Source organism: Tachypleus tridentatus, chromosome 10 (assembly GCF_004210375.1).
Source record: "Tachypleus tridentatus isolate NWPU-2018 chromosome 10, ASM421037v1, whole genome shotgun sequence".
Taxonomy (NCBI): Eukaryota; Metazoa; Arthropoda; class Merostomata; order Xiphosura; family Limulidae; genus Tachypleus; species Tachypleus tridentatus.
Window position 1 is genome coordinate 62977325 of NC_134834.1, and position 17835 is coordinate 62995159.

General features: G+C 35.1%; 1 protein-coding gene across 2 annotated transcripts in view; it reads right to left on the reverse strand.

Moving 5' to 3' along the window:
* The window catches only part of LOC143229435 (nuclear factor NF-kappa-B p105 subunit-like), a 153902-nt gene that overhangs the window by 62077 nt on the left and 73990 nt on the right, over positions 1-17835 (reverse strand). For both annotated transcript variants that reach the window (XM_076461764.1, XM_076461765.1), the window contains 2 exons: positions 14820-14981; positions 13795-13899 (listed from right to left, as the gene is read on the reverse strand). In XM_076461764.1, the coding sequence (XP_076317879.1) occupies positions 13795-13899; positions 14820-14981 (267 nt within the window). The remainder of the gene's footprint in view (positions 1-13794; positions 13900-14819; positions 14982-17835) is intronic.

Genomic DNA, 17835 nt, shown 5'->3' on the forward strand with positions numbered 1-17835 from the left:
TATCACAGGTCTTGAACATAATTGCTTTATTACCCTACATTTGAGATAGAACTTTCTGAAAGGTTTTGGCAATCTCTGACTTCCTTCTTGTATGTACACATGTATTTGTTAAATAAATATATGGATGTGTTGGTCTAAGGATTTTACAGTAGGTGTTTGCAATTTGGTAGTGATAAATTAAGAACAAAACAACACACACAATACTTGTTTTTAAAATAATAAATATATTTAGATAACGTTTAAAGTATATACAAAAATACCTTACATTATGAAGGTCATAGTTTTATCATTAACACTACACAGTTCTCTTCTTTCCTCAAAAGTCCAGTTAGGCCTACTCAATTACTTCAGAATTCAGTAAACATACTGAACTACTTTTCTCTATTGCTCTCACCAGACCATCCATGTATATTTAACTTGTGTTGTCATTCAGTTATCTTGGATGCACCCTGTACTACAAAAATTGCCGACTTCTTTTTCATATTTCCGAGAATCATTTGCCTTTTGTCAAAGTTCTCTTATGCTGGTTAAATTTCTTTAAACACTCTTTGCTGAGACAACTTATTCTTCTTATTTCTCATAAAACTGTTAACCTCACTCTAGCATATCAAGCAGCAGGCCTTTTATTCCTATGATGATTAACTTTGTATTCAACTTTGCTGATCAAACTATTTCCCATGACTTTACTCTCTTCTGCTCTTTTTTTTCTTCGTCTGTTTGCTACTATTTATACATCTATCAATTAGGTCTTCTAGAAATCTCTATATCCTCAACATCAATGGTTTCATGCTTCATTTAATGCCTCGACATCAGTGATTTATAAAAACAATTTAAGATTATTACGGAATTATATACCAATCTTGACATAATCACTGCCTTTAAATGAATTACTTTTAACCCTCATGTTATGATAAAAACAAAAAATCATGACATTCACTCACAAAATAAATTGATTAATAATACCTACACTAAACAGTCTTTTATATCTGACAAATACTCATGTGAAAGCAGCTGGATGTAGACATGTACAAGTCTTAATACTATGCCCTGATCTGAGGACATTATCAATGGAAATGAACTTGGCAGGAGTTTAGTTTAGAGAGAGAGAGAGAGAGATCTGAAGAATTCTCTCCCCAACAGGGGTGGTTAACAACGTTGTGGTTCCTCTTCATCCCCTCACATGAAAGATTATTTATCTTTGCTTGGGAATTTACTTGTATTTTACTTTGACTTTATTAATGTGATAAAGTGCGATGGGGCATAATAAAAATAATGGGTGAGAAAGGGGGAGCGAGACAAAGATGGCACAAAAGAAGTAAGCCAGACCGGAGCCCGCATTCTGAAAAACTGATGAGAAACTTAAAATGGCCTGATTTAGGGCTGGGCAAGAATATTGCCTTGGCTGGGATCTAAAGATCCAACGCTTGAGATTTGGATGTGGGGGGTGAAACGGAAGTGCCCTCAAAAAACCCACTTTCAGAGGATAGGTGCTGCAAGTTTTACCTGTTCTGTGCCCAGATCTGAAAGGAAATATGTATAAACATATATTCACCTTATCTGTGATTATGTGTTTTGTTGAATGATTTGTAATTGTTGAAATATGTTATATGGTGAAATGTATTTTGTAGGTGCACTGGCTAATTTACATAATGGCACGGTTAATTCATTTCCATGTTCTGCTTTTAAGTAATATTTACATGATATTTCTGTGAGACTGTTTCTAAGTGTCAGTAGGTTACTGATTTTGTGTACATTGTTGACAGGTGTGTATGATGGTAGTTGGTTTGCTGCACTTAATATTTTATTTTGTTGTATTTAGATCTTCTGTAGTGTGTTGTTAGACATATTGTATGTGACTTGACATCCATATTCTTTTAATGGACATATGTAAGCCTTGTACATTTGGATGATAGTTTCTGGTGAGCAGTTTGAGTGTTTGCTAGATATGGTCATCAATGTCAAATGTGTTTTCTGATGGATAAATATATGTTGTTAACATGTTTTTTCCATGTTATTCTGGAGTCAAAAGTGATGCCAAGGAATGTGACGTGCTTCCTCACGTTAATAGTCATATTGCAGAGTGAGATGTTTACTTTTCTGTGCCTTTTTAATTTCCTATAAAATGTGACTGCTTGCATTTTTGTTGGATTTAAAACCACTCTCCACTTATTGCTCCAGCTCAACACAGTATTTAGTGTTTCATGAATGCGAGACATGACCATTACCAGATTTCTAGAAATACTCTAGATAGCAATGTCGTTTGCATATTGTGAATTGTAAGTCTACGTTAGACTAAAAAAAACTAACAAAAATAATGTAAAGGAGTGGCAAGAGGATAGGTCCTTGGGGCACTCCTGGAGTTATTCTGAATGATTTGATATGGTTTTGTTGACTCTTAGTTGAGCTGTTCTATCTGTTAGAAAGTTTGATATTCATTTGATAATAGTTTGATTTACTTTCAAATTAGTTAGTTTATACTTAATGGCATTATGCCAAAAACTGTCAAATGCTTTTTTTTAAAATCTAAAAATACATCTATGGTTACCTGATTGTTATTTAATGCTTTGTAAACTGATTCAGTGAGTCGTGTGAGGTGATCTATTGTTTGTCTGTTTTTCCTGGAAGCATTTTGAGATTCAGGTAGGATGTTATTTATTTTGCAGAAATGAAAAAGGCAATTTGACATTATCAATACCAAAATAACTTTTACACATTATTCCAATTGTATTATTTCCTCCTGCTGCTTCTGTAGACCTTGAAGTAGTTGCTAATTCTCTATGTGGAGATTGTAATTTATAGACAAAGAACTGACTTCATTCTTTAAATCTTGAACTGCATTTTCACCTGAAAAAATGAAAAGATTTTTAAACCAAGTTCATCAGCATTTTAAAAGCAGAAGTGATGAAAGAATCCCAAACAGAATAACTAAGTTATACAAGAAAATATTCAATAACTATGGAAATACGATTTTTGTTGTTTCACATTTTTATATTTTAGAAGATGAAAGATATATAGTTTTATAAGAATTACACATTGTATGAAAAAAATTACCTTCTATGCTTTCAGTTAATGACAGTGCTGATAAAAGTATCAAACTGGCAATTGCTTTTGTTTCAGATTTGTTTAATGCCTCACTGAAAAGAACAACAGGGGAAGGAATTTCAATCTGCACACCACTTTCCTTTTCCTTTCTGTTGTCATTGATGATTTATTATAATTGAATAAACAGGTATATATTCCAGGTGTTCTAGATGATTGGATTCTTTCCTGTTAAAGAAACATATAAATACAAGACTTTTCAACAGTATCTAATGTTAGTTGGACCTGCAAATTTGGTCTCATATATCCAAATTAAAACATCTATTCAACAAAATTGATTTTTTATCTAACAGTGTATTTACCTGTGATGGTACATTATATGTTTATTTACATTTATTTAACACATGCAGAACAAGTAAAACAATTATAAAATAGTGTTTTAAATGTGAAATTAATTTTGCAAGAACTTAGATCAAGAATCAAAATAAACCTATCCCCTCCTTTCCTCAAATTAAAATAGGTCTTTGATAGTTTAAGTTAAAGATGAGACATTGTTGTCTAAGCACCTGAATTGTATTATTTTTCTTTAAGAATTTATTTATTTAAGACAAATTGTATGTTTATAATTACAGTTCCAAATGTATAGAATTTTTTGAATTGATTGATTGATTTATTTAGTGTTTTATGGCACAAAGCAGCTAGGCTATCTGCGCCAAACGTCCGTTAAAAAGGTAAAAATAAATTGAATGTAGTAAAATACAGAAAAGGAAATGAAGGTAAAACAAAACATCATTGAAAAACAGAAAAGCATAAAACCAAAGTTGACACCTAATTTACAATATAAGAGAGAAAGCAGATTAAAAGAAGTGGTAAAGTACTCACTCTAGCAAAATGGTAATGATCACAACCCGCCAGGAAGACTAACAGGTAAGTTCAAGAACCACCATCAGTCACCTGAAGTTGGCCTTTCCAGTCCTGGTTCCGGGTTATGTGTCATAGCAGCCATTATCAAAATGTAAAATAATAGAAGTTTTAAAAGACATATTGCAAAATCGTAATAATGAGTAGCAAAATGTCCAGTAAAAAGGTAAAAGTAAAGTAAATGTAGTAAAATTTGTAAAAGTAAACGAAGGTAAAAACATAACAGCAATTAAAAACAGCAAACTGCATTAAACTGATGTTGACATCCAGTCTATAAAGTTGTAAAGGACTTCCTGTAGCAGAATGGTAATGATCATAACCCACCAGGAAGACTGACGTTGGCCTGTCAATCACCTGAAGTTGGTCTTTCCAGTCCTGGTTCCGGGTTATGTGTCATTATGGCCAGTACCAAAGGGTAAAGTAATAAAAGTTTAAAAAACATGCAGCAAAATTAAAATTATAACTCGCCAGGACGACTAATGGGTAGTTCAAACAAAAAGTTCAAACAGCAGCGTCAGTCACCTGAAGTTGGCCTTTCCAGGACTGGTGTCGAGTTATTTAATGTTCTGGCCATTTTTCAATGTCAAATTGAACTAGAGAGAATGAAACTGTGAAAAGGAAACTACTATTAAAAAGGTGTAATGAATAAATATCCAACACTTAAATGAGATTAAAAAGATTGATGGCCATTAAAAAACTAAAAACTTCATCAAGGTGGACAGAGTCACCATCACCAATAACACTGTCCAATGTTACAGATAAACCCTGGGAAAAAACATGTTTAAAATATTGCCGTCATTGAGAATCGTAACGATGGCAAGAAAGTAAAATGAGGCCGATAGTGATTTGAGTGTTACACAAACTACACACAAAACAATGAGTTAAAAAACTGTGACCAATACGTAGTCTAGTTAGAACAACTTCCTCCTTCCGAACCTTAAGGAAGCCCAATATAGGGTTTTATTTGAAAAAGCTTGTTGTCTCGTTGCTCACTCAAAGTGGACTGCCAGCTGGCATGGAGCCAAGCCTTGAATACAAGACCATAGTCCATGTAAGGAATAGGCAAAGTGGTGATAGTGCCAGAGCAGATAGATTTAGCTGCCGTGTCTGCAAACTCGTTCCCGCGAATACCAACATGGCCTGGTATCCAGAAAAACTGGATAGAAGTAGCAGTTAATGAGAAATGGGCCAGTCGGTTTTTAATATCAGCGAGAACAGGGTGTAACCAGTATAGAACTAAGCGAGTCAGTATAAATAGTACAGCTGGAGTACTGCTCAGCTTCAATAAGATTCAGGGCAAGAGATATGGCATACAGTTCAGCAGTGAACACAAAAGCTGTAGAGGGGATTCTGCGCGCAACCACCGAATCGCAGCAAACCATAGCAGAGCCCACTGAATTACCTGATTTGGAACCATCTGTATAAATGTGAATGGAATGATTGTTTGAAAGATGTTCATTAAATAAATGACAGTACTTCCAGTCTGGAATATCTACCTTTTTCAGATGACTGAAAGAAAGGTCACATTTGGGGACTGTAATAAGCCATGGTGGGATGGGCTGACCTGTGGAATCAAGGACAGACCCAAGTCATCCAATTAGGCCTGGATGCGAAGGCCAAACGGAGCAATGGCAGATGGTCTGTTCAGCTCACTGAGGAAGGAAAATACATCCCCAGGTGGGATGCTTTGGTAAGGAACGAAGTTTTGAAGAATATAGTAAAGATAGTTGCAAACAGCAAAGGTGCAGAGAAGGTTCATGAGATTCAACGTATAAGCTTTGAACTGAACAGGTACAGAAAGCCCCAGTGTAGAGTCGAAGTACTTGGTGATGAATGGGGTCTAGCATCTTTAAGGCCGAGGGTCTGGAAGAGCCATAGACCATTGATCCATAGTCGAGATTTGATCGAATAAGAGCACAATATACCTTTAACATTGAACATCGATCTGCTCCCCAACTAGTAGTAGAGAGGACAGAGGATGTTCAGTGCTCTTGTGCATTTGACCCGTAGCTGCTTTAAGTGTGGTATAAAGGTCAGCTTACGGTCAAAGATAAGCCCCAAGAACTTGGTCTCAGGGACCACTGGCAGCGAAACTTCACCGATATGAAGTTCAGGATCAGGGTGAATACCCCGTTGGCGGCAAAAGTGCATGCAAACAGTTTTAGAGAGAGAGAAATTAAAGCCATTTGCCATAGTCCACTTTAGTACACGATTGAGGGCAGTTTGTAGTTGCCGTTCAATATATCTCATGTTTGACGACTGACATGAGATGTGAAAGTCGTCGACATACAGCCCATTCGCAACAGTGAGAGGGAGTTGTTCAGTGATCGCATTTATCTTTACACTGAAAAGTGTGACACTCAAAGCACAGCCCTGAGGGACTCCAAATTCCTGTACAAAAGAACAGGAAAGTGTCGAACCCATACGAACTTGGAATCTCCTGTCCATTAAAATTTTTTTAATAAACACGGGTAAATGGCCACGTAACCAATATGTATGGAGGTCTCGCAAAACGCCATACCTCCATGTTGTGTCATAAGCCTTCTCAATGTCAAAGAATATTGATACAAGATGTTGGTGTTTGAGAAAGGCTTCTCAGATTGACGTTTCAAGTCGAATTAGGTGGTCTGTGGTGGAGTGCTGTCGTCGAAACCCACACTGGGTGGACGATAGGAGGTTGTGTGATTCGAGGAACCAAACAAGACGAGCATTAACCATCCTTTCTAAGGTCTTACAGAGACAGCTCGTCAAAGCAATTGGACGGTAGTTTGAAGGAATATTGGGATCTTCCCCTGGCTTAAAAAAAGTAAGATAATAGCCTGGCGCCAGGCATCAGGAAAAACATTCTCCTGCCAGATCCGGTTAAAGACAATTAGAAGGACATCAAGAGAAGCAGGAGATAGATGGTGCAGCATGTCATAGTGTATATCATCAGATCCAACAGATGTACTGCCAGACCGATGAAGGGCCATTTTCAGTTTCACCAGTGTAAAGGGATAATTATAGTCAAAAAGACAGTCAGTTCGAAAGGAAAGAGGTGATCACTCTGCCCGAGTCTTGATGGTCAAGAAGGTGGAGGAACAAGTAGAAGTGCTAGATACCTGGTAAAAGCTTTCCCCTAGAGTATCAGCGATGCTCCAGACATCAGCCACCTCCTGACCATCAGAGAGTAAGATCAAGAGGGGGACAGAACTGTGGTGCCCACTGACCTTTCAAATCCTGTCCCATGTGACCTTGGAACTGGTGGTAGAAGATATGCTGGTTGTGAACTTAATCCAAGATTCCTTCTGACTTTGATGTCTTATCCACCTAGCATGTCCACGAGCCCATTGGAAAGCGATGCGGTTCGAAAGTGGGGATATCTACAAAAAGTATCCCAGGCCCGTTTTTGAGCCTTTAATGCTAAGTGGCAAGCAGGATTCCACCAAAGACGAGGATATCGTGGAAAACGTGTCGATGTTTTAGGATTATGAGGGATGTTCAAAAAATACGCGAACTGTTTGAATTGTACGGCTCCAGTTGGTTTCAGGGGAATCTGCTTGGTGTCGCTAGGTTCGCACAATCAGCTGATTACGACGTCATTTCCCGATTGCAGATATCTTCATTTGCGTATTAGCTACGCGATTTTAAGTGAAGTGTCGAGGTTTTAGGAATACACTGAGCAACTGCTTGTGTAATACAGCCAGTTACCGCTGCCACACAGTCGTCTATTGATGGCTGATTCACGATGGCAGGATCAAGTTCTGCAAGAGCAGTGAAAGTGGACCAGTCTGTCTGATCCAGCTTTCACCGGGGCATGCAGGTAGGGTGGCATCGACCATGGCCAGTCTCTCTCAAAAGTATAGGAAAATGATTACTGCCTAGTGGATAATTGTCAACCCTCCATGAAAAATGGGAGAATAATGAAGGGGAGCAAACTAAGAGATAAATAGTGGTAAAGGACTGACTGGGTGCATAAAAATAAGTGGAAGAACCAGTATTGAAAAGAGAAAGATTGTGATTAGAGAGCATATGCTCTACAGAGCAACCCCTCAAATCAATAACAGCACTTCCCCAGAGGGGATGATGTCCATTAAAGCCCCCCAGGAGAAGAAAGGGAGATGGCAACTGTTCAACGAGAGCATCAAGGTCTGATTGATCATATGTCTTCCCAGGGGACAGGTAGAGAGAACAAACAGTGATGGTATGACCCAAGGAAACACGGATGGCTACGGCCTCCAAGGGTGTGTTGAGTGACAAAGACAGGGTGGGCACATGCTGATCAATCAATAGTGCCACCCCTCCATGTACTCGTCCATCACACAGCCTGTCATTTCTGTACACAGAAAACTGTCGAATGGTGACAGTATCAGCAGGTTTTAGAAATGTTTCTTGTAAGGAAAGACACTTGGGATGGTAAGAAGCAATCAGTGTTTTGATGTCATCCAGATTAGAACGTAAACCTCGACAGTTCCATTGTATCAAGGTGGCAATTTTTAATGACAGGTAGGCGAAGTGGCTGGAGAACCCTTCTGTGTAAGACCACGTCCTTTTTCCTTACTGTCCTTAGTTGGAGGAGGTCTATCAACCTCCATGGATCCTGCCCTGGTTCGATTGGGCAGGTCTTTATTATTGGAAGGGGATTCCAGTGACTGAGGATGCGAACAAATGATTGTTTTGCCTTTTGGTGTGGGAGAAAAAGATGTATCAGAAGAAATGGCTGTATTTGAAACTGAAGGATGTAGATCTTGAGGTTTGTTGGAATATATGGGAGAAACAGAGATGGGTGTGGAAGTTGATTCATCAACCTTTTTAACCATGGAGGTCAAAAGGCTTTTCATTTGTTTTGAAAACGATTCTCTTGGAGGCACAGAGAGATCTGTCTGCACTCCCACTGTAGTTGTGGAATGAAGTGCAGCAGCATATGTCCGAGATGAAGTGGCGGGCAGCAATTTCCAAGCCTCAGGATAACTAATGTTACGAGTTGTTTTCAAACGCTGCACATTTTTTCCTCCAACCATTATGGGCAAGAACAAAAGTAGGAAGGGTGAGAACCATTGCAGTTGATGCAATGTGGGTCCATGTCACATTCACAGGCATTGTGGTCCTTGCCACCACAACGAGCACATCAGGGAACCACGACATGATGTCTTTGAGTGGCCAAACCTCTGACATTGGAAACATCAGAGAGGGTTTGGAATACATGGCCGTACCCTGCAAATTAGTTAACCTGCCTTGATGGTGGCAGGTACACGTGATGATGTAAATGTCAAAACGAGGGTATTTGTTGGCAGTGTAACTCCATCTTTGCGAGTGGAGATGCACCTCACTGCAGAAACGCCTTGAGTGGAGAGACCAGCAAGAATCTCTGACTCGAGGATGTTCTTCAAATCCCTCTCAACAATAACTCCTCGTGAAGAATTCAAAGTAGCATGAGGGGTAACCTCAATAGGTATATCCCCAATTGCCGTTGAATTCAAGAGAAGTTCACTGTGGTGGGTTGTGGATGTTTCAACTAATATGTCTTCAGATCGGAGCTTCTTTACTGCCTTTGGAGAGCCAGCTAGACCCTCTAGTCCCTTCTGAATAAAAAAGGGGGATAATTGCCCTAAAGGTTTTTCTGAAAGAGAATGTAATAAAAGAAAATGAAGTTGGTGTGTTACAGATGTCGAAGGTCGCTGCTCAGAGTCTTCAAGACGTGGTTGCTTACCTATTGACTGTTTTTTCACTATTTTATTTAAATTTTTTGAAGGAGGATCCATAGGAAAAAAGGAAAATTTCGGTACCCACTGACCCCACCCACCATGGAGCCCTACGAGGGGATGCACTACAATGTCATGCAAGGACAATGCAGCAACGCCAGGGTTTCGTGAGCACTATACCCAAACACCAGCATCAGGCACAATGTCCACAACACCTGTTGAGAACTTCTAACACTGGTACTTGGTTGACTCTAGCCCAAGTGGACCAGCCGATTTACCCTAGGGAGGCCACCCAAAGGTCACCCGTCTACAGGAATTCAAGACCAAAGTGGTGTGTTAGTGTTGGACCCCTCAACCACCAGGATCTTCTCCTCCCCTTAACGTGTCGCCACGCATGGCAAACACTTGAGTGGATGTTTAGATCCCAGAGAAGATAACCAGACAAGAATTTTTTTAAATTGAAAGACCAAAGTGTTAAAGCTATTCTTAGGTTTATAAAATATAATTGCACAAATCTAGAAGCATTAACTCAGAGTAAATTATTCTTTGTATTATCTCAAATTATGATGAATATTACACAAATTCAGAGAATTAAAACAGTTTGCTTCAAGCCTAGCAACTAATGATTTTTTAAAAATAATTTAACTAGTTTACTATTTTTTTGTAAAATATTTATTAGTGGTTTAGCCACTTGAAACCTACCTTCCATAAACATGCAAAGAGAAGATTCTCATGTAATCAGTTGGTTCAAAGCCTTTCAGCTGTATTACTCAGATCCAAAGCTTATTTTTTTGGAACTTGGCCCAGCAACTTAAGACTATTTCAGCATTTTAAAATCCAATGAAATGCATCAATCAATGTGAGGTATTTCAAAATATGGTTTGTATTTGCCACTGATTGAGCAGCCTGTTGCAAAAACTACACCATGCATAATTCTTTCCATGAAAAACCTTGAAGCAATTTCTTATTTATAAATTATAAAATTAGGTTCTTGGCCTAAAATAAGTTGATACTTCTTAAAGAAGTTCAACAAATTTTAATGAATTAAAAAATAAAATTATCAACAATTACTGATTATAGAAAGTTATCTATATAAACTGCAGCTGAAAATTAACTTAGTAAATAACATACCCAATTTCATATAATATTATATTATCTGGCATGAGTACATCCTAAAACATACTTGTAATTAATAGAATGCATTAAATCATTTGGATACCCCTTACAGTTTACTGGTATTTTTGGCAATAGTGCCCATGTTTGCAAATAATTGAAAAATGTCTTTTTTTTTAAGGTTTTGTTTCTTAAATATCACAGTTGAAAAAATCTTGAAAAGTACTGTAGTGAACCGACACTAATTAGTAGCCTGATTCATAAATTCTTTCTTTCCATGGATGTTTCACATACTAAAGTAAGGTTTTTCATTACAATTTTGATTCATTTGAAAAATATCTTAAATTTGCAGAACAACTAAATATAATTTAAATTTTTGGTTAGTGACTTTCAACAATATGTTATCCAAATGTTTAATGAAATCAATGTAACTGGAGCACTAATTAAAATTATACTAAAGTCGTGTTATATGCCTCAATAACATTAAAACTTTAGCTTAATTATAAAAAACTTAATTCTCATTAATACTTTGACTAGTGTAAGCCATCAACATGTGTGAAGAATAGTACCAAAGTCAATGAAGAAATTACAAATCATAAGATACTTTAAATTGATGGTACTTAAGTCAAATTGAACATGAAAGAGTATTTGAATAAAGTGCAACATATAAATATTAACTCTCAAAATTTCAGTTACATTTGTTGAAAAAGTGTAAAATTTTGCAAAATACAGCATTATAGTGACAATTTAAGTAATTTACACTTTTACCAAGAATGTTTATTTTTTAAAATGGTAAAAATCATTCATTTTGCTTTCTTCTACGGGAAAATGACTAAGCTAATATCATTTAAGATTACTTAAAAAAAATGGAAGTGGAATATTTTTGAGAGGAAACTTCAGTGTAATAACACATAAAACTTTTCACATAGTTTTTGGTCATTTCTCAACGGGATTTTCAAATTTGAAAACAGCAAGTATTAGGTTGTCCAGAAATAAATGTTGTTTCTGAGTTGTAAAGTTTGGAAAAGTATAAACCAGTGTTATAAAACATGCTTTAAACAAGGTAAGCAACATTTCCTTCAACACATTTTTGCCAAAGTGTGACAATGCTGTTTATGCCCCTACTGTAGAAATCAGTTTCTATGGTCAATGAATTCCCTGAAATAGTTTTCTGCATCTGTCTAGTTTAGAAAGTGTTGAATGTTTAAAAACCTGTCAGAGTGATTGAAAAAAATGAAAATTTGTAGGGGAAAGGTCTGAAGAATAGGGTGGATGAGGCAGAACCTTGATTCCCAATTCCTTCAATTTTTGAAGTCATCCTTTTGTTGATCTTCAGTCAGCTCATGCAGAGCCAACTTATCCAATGTTTTTGTCTTTCCAATTGTACTCAGGTGGTTGGCAATACTTGACTTGCTTGTGCCAAGCTTTTCTGCAAGTTCATGTATTGTTATGTGAGAGTGTCTCAACTGCTTCCCTTAATTTTTTTTCATCTAAGGATAGCTTCCTTCCACGTTCTTCGTGGTCTTCAAGACTTTCATCTCCATGTCAAAACCTTCAGAACCAATCCTGAAATGTAGTTCAGTAACAAATCCATGACCTAATGCCTGATTGATGTTCCATGTAGTTTCGGTATCTTTTCAACCAAGTATAAAGTTGTAGAGGAAAATCAGACAAATGTCCTTGTCCATGCTGCCATGGGGATTGCAAACCTTACTCTGAGTAGAGTTGAAACAGCAAACAATTAAGACACCTTGTAAGCGACAAACATTCATTTAAACCAACCAACCAACAATAAGTTACTCAATATTCAACTTCTAAATGTATTCATGAGAATTCCATCATTTATTTCTGGACAACCTAATAAAAACAGTGTCTAAATGATGCTCCTTCAGTTTTTGTTGTTTTTTTTACTTCATATTGGGAAGTGAACTATTATTACAAATACATATAAAATTTCACAGTATACTTAAAAATATGACATTAAAAAGCAATCATTCTCAAAAACTCATGCCTGCTGACTAGTCAGATCCACTAAGCACAAAAACATGCCAGAAAGAAAAGGAAGGGCAATGGGTTTAACCAATATGCAAGTGCAATTTGTAGATTTTGTGCCAAATATATAATAATATTTCTGTTGTTCATAAAATGTTTTTTTTAAATCCTGCTACTTGTGCAAATTGCAGACCTTTTATAAGTTGTACCCTATATACAGCACACTTGCATTCAGCTATCAGGCATATTGTAACCTGTACAGCCAATTTACTCAGCAGTCAATAAGTAGTAACAACTGGACACCACTGAATTAGTCTCAAGTCCTGCAAGATATAGTCATTACTTTAATTTTTAAAACAGAAATAATCAACTAGGTATTAAAGCATTTACTGGCTCCAATTGAAACATATATAATCACAGTATTTTTTGCTTAAAATATTTTATTTTAGCATAGCTCTTGAAGCCTAACACAAACAAGTTATAATAATATATTAGTATATGCTTCATTACCAAAGTTATACTTCTTAAATGTGAAATTATATCCCCCATATCCATCCCAATTTGTGAATAATAAAGGATTTTTAAACAATTTGTTTTCTCTTTCTGAATTTCTGTTTTTAACACATTTTACCAATTTGTTTCTTTTTGCTTGTCAAAACAGAATATTTTTTAAAGCCTTTAGAAGAAATATTCAGTTCTATATATCAATGTTTCAGTCTACTTGAGCAAAATTATGAAATATGTTTAGTTCAAATTTGAATTAAACTGTTTAAGCACTGTATGTTCTAGCTAAAAAGTAATCAATTCTAAATATAACATATGATTTCTTTCTCAATAAGATCAACACTTCTTGATTTCCTATTGTCATGTACAAATTGCAAAGTTGTGAAATCCTGGTTATTATGTCTTTTCCTGAAATCAAATTTAGTCGTACAGTGAGCCAACTTACTCATAATGGAAAGATATGTACAATCATCTTCTATGTATTTATTGTATCGTATCTTCTCATTAATTTTGTACTAATAAAACAATTTAAACACCTACTTACTTTTATTGACTTTTTCACACAGAAGAAACACTTCTTCATTTCCAGTACAAAACCCAGTGTATTTGCTAATTCGAGTAATCTTTAGTTCACCAACATCAGGGCATTCTGTATAAAAGTATAAAACAGTTTTGTTTCTGCAAGTATCAAATATAAAAAGTTTAAAAAATGCTAATCTGGTTTCTTGCAGAATGTTTTGTACCTCATACAGTACAAAAAACCACAACTATAACTTATAACAGTTACCAATTTAATAATGATACTAAAATGGCAATTACATAGTTATATAATTACATTATGTCATATCTAATGATGTTTTTCAGTAAGTTTTGACTGGATGTTTCAAAAAATATTAGTACATTTTTTAAATGTCAACATAATTGATTCCCACAGCCTCCACTAAGAATGTTTTATTGGTGAAAATGATAAGTTTAAGAACCTGTATCAGTGTAAAGAAAATTACCAAATTCCTGATGAAAACATTTCTTTTATTAGTTTATTTCAATATCTTATACGTAATTTAATTTATTGTGGATTAAGCTGGTGACATGAATTTGACAAAAGTTACGAATAAATCAGATAGTTTATATGTCACTTATAATAATTAATGCAAGATCAAATATACATATTTATGTATGTACCAATAAGAAATGGTTAAAACTATGTTTAACAAGACAAGACAAAATATTAAAAATGCATCATATATCCATGTTTTACCATATTTTTGCAATATTCATTTCTCTTTAATAAATCCTTAAAGAGCAATTGTCTCAGGATTATTTTTATGTACACAAAGCCCCTTAAGAGAAATCTGTGGATCCTAATCCCACTTTCCTATGTCATTTTTGAGATCCTCCTGAGTTTGGAGTTAAAATACAGTTGTCCCCTTTAGATAGCAACCTTTTAGGATCCTTTCTGACCCAAAAGTTGTGTCGTTGTCTCACTAATCATATTTTTTATAGTAAGTTTTTAGTTGATTAAAAATTCAAGTTAAAACAGATGTAAATCATCTACTAAAAATTACTTACTTTGATTTGCAATGACATCTGAAAGTGAACGGCAGAGAAGCTGGTAGCAATCAGGATAAGCATGATTAATGCAAAATGCTTCAAAACAGATTCTAACTCTTTTCAAGTCCATATCCTTGGCCTCCTGTTCAGCATCTTCCAGTGACTTGGATATCTCAGCATCTAAAAATAAATTAATAATTCAATCTCCTTTGCCTTTGTGATGAAAAAGGTCTTGATACACTTTCCATAATTATGCATATATTTTGTTTTACTGATAATTTCACAAAAGCATTACTGAGCTATCAAAATCCTATTCAAGAGTTCAACTGACACTATAAAGTTTTGTACTTGAGACAGCCTTCCTTCTATACAATTTGATGAAGATTTTCTTTATCAAACACTACTAAAAACTGTTTTTATTGTGCATGTAAAAGATGTACATGTAGTTCTTAGTGGTAAACTAAATATTTGATAAATGTTTTAAAAAACTGTGGGATAAAAGAGTTAAGAGCCATTAACAATGGGAATTTTAAATGGGAAAATTGCAAAATATACACCAATTCATTTGAAGACCCACTGCATTTTAAATAACAGAAAGACCTTTCCATGCAATTTTAACTATAAAATAAAACAAGTCAAAAAAGTTTAGTTCAACTAAGTCATTACTTTCACAATTATGCAAACGAGGATTAGAATTTAACATTTCAGTTTTGACAAAATCCACAGTCATAAAATAATACCATTGATGTCATTCAATTTGTTGCTAAGAAAATTAGGCACTTCATAATCAATTATATGATTTGTGACCTGTCATTCAGCCTGTGCTATACTCAAGTACAAAATTTATGAATCATGGCTAGACTTTAAATAAATAATTTTAATTCTGTGAAGATCCACAAAAAGAAAGAAAGCTACTCAGTCATTATGACACTTGGCTTTGTCATTACCAGAATGCACAACCATTTCCAAACTAATGGTATGGTTGCTTGGAATCTGAACCAAACAAGCCATCATTTCAAACACAAGCAGGCAATCACTAACTATTAATTCTTGTTTATTGAAATTTTAGGTTATTTATTTTAAGACTCACCACATGTTTAACAGTCACAACTGGCTACAGTAACAGTATAACCTGTGTATGCTTGTCTGAAAAGAAACCAGACCCAGATACAAACCCATTTTCACCTATAAAAAGGATGTACATGGTAGTGCTAGAAAAGAAATAAGTTGTAGTTGTATCAACCTCTCTGTCCTACAAAATGTCACCGATAGTACTAAACATCATAACATCTATGTCACATCCTGGTTCAATTTAGCCTAACAGGTTATAAAGGCTAATGGAGTATGACCAATGTGATATGCTGATTTACACAGTTCTTAAAGGAATTAACTAAACATGGTAGCTAACATACTTATCAGACCTTAGTATCTTGTATATATGAAATTCAAGAACGTTCATGGAAGACGAATCATTCCACCAAAGTAACTTAAGACAAGTAAAAATACCTGCTAAAATCAATTTTAAACATGGAACATCAGTGACACATTGCTTCTACAGCTTACAGTAACCATACAGCATACAGAAAGAAATGTCATGAAAGATGTAAAGTCACTCCTGCTAAACCTTTATTTGCAATGTAAACGTAGACTAAATACCCAACCATCATTTCTGTTCACCATGTACTTGATTTACATAAGAAAAATGAAGTGAATGACTTTATTTAACCATAAAATACCTGGGTGCATCACTTTGGAACACCTGTTGTATGGTTTGTTAAAGTGCATTGAAAAAAACAGTTATTAATTGAAAGTTTGAAACTAAGATGAACTTTCTAAATGTATACGGTTTCTTCAAATATCTCATTTACATTTTATATTTGTTTGAATTTTCAGCTTTAAAAACTTGAAAAATGTTACTGTGACATTTTTAGAAAACAAAAATACAAACCATTTTTGTATATTTCAATGTTTACAGAAAATTCAACAGAGGAAGTTTTCAGTGTTTTAAATTTGAACTCATGCTGTCAACAAAACACATACCTGAAAATTTCTGAATACTTTTATGCATTACATAGCATTTATCACTTACTCATAAATCTCTACTCTAGTCTTCCACGAGTTATTGTGCAAGGGTTAGGCGATCTTACACAAGTTCTGCTTTCTAGTTATTATTTGGTTACATATATAAAAGCTTGAGATCTCCTTTGTGCAAGCTGTATTGATTCATCCATTCAGAATTCTATTTGGATTTATGTACACACAATACATGATTGGACAGATCCATATAAATACAAATATCAATTCATGAGAAGAAAATGTATGTAATTGTTTTATAGTTCTTGTTTTTATTTGTTATTTTGATGCTGCAATTCTTCACAATTTCAGGTATCATGTATATGGTTAACAATAGGTATAATGCAGAATGTACAAAAAACTCACAAGATACACAGATTCAATCAAGACTGAAAAACACTAACATGTAGTAAATTGAATCCTAAAGGTAAAGTGAAGTGTTGAAGGTGTTAAAAAAATAAAAAGAGCATAAAGAACAGGAGATAAGGATAAATAAATTGTGAATGTGATGAGATGTAACCTGAAATTCACATTTTATTGCAATCAGGAATAACATAACAAACAAGACATATCACCTGTACAACCCAGTTTAAAAGAGTGGAGTAAGATCTGCAGAAGAATCAAGTTGATTCCCTTGAAAAATTATCACTCATGCAAATTAAGTTACAGTAGGAGTTAAAGAAAAAAAAAGAAGCAATGATAGTTAGTAACAGCTCAAGTCTCAAAGTAGAAAGTCTATAAATATAGAGTTCTTCCTGGTAAAAAAAAAAGTGACCAAAAATCTAACCATATCCACCCTGAAGTGAAAAATAAACATCTTCATAGTGAAGAATTTGAGAAAGATGAGAATCCACCACACTTAAAAATAGCTTTAAATCCCCTACTGTGGCTGCAAACAAACCCCACAGGCATCAACCCTAAAAGACAAAACAAGATTAAAGAAAACAATCAGTAAAAACCC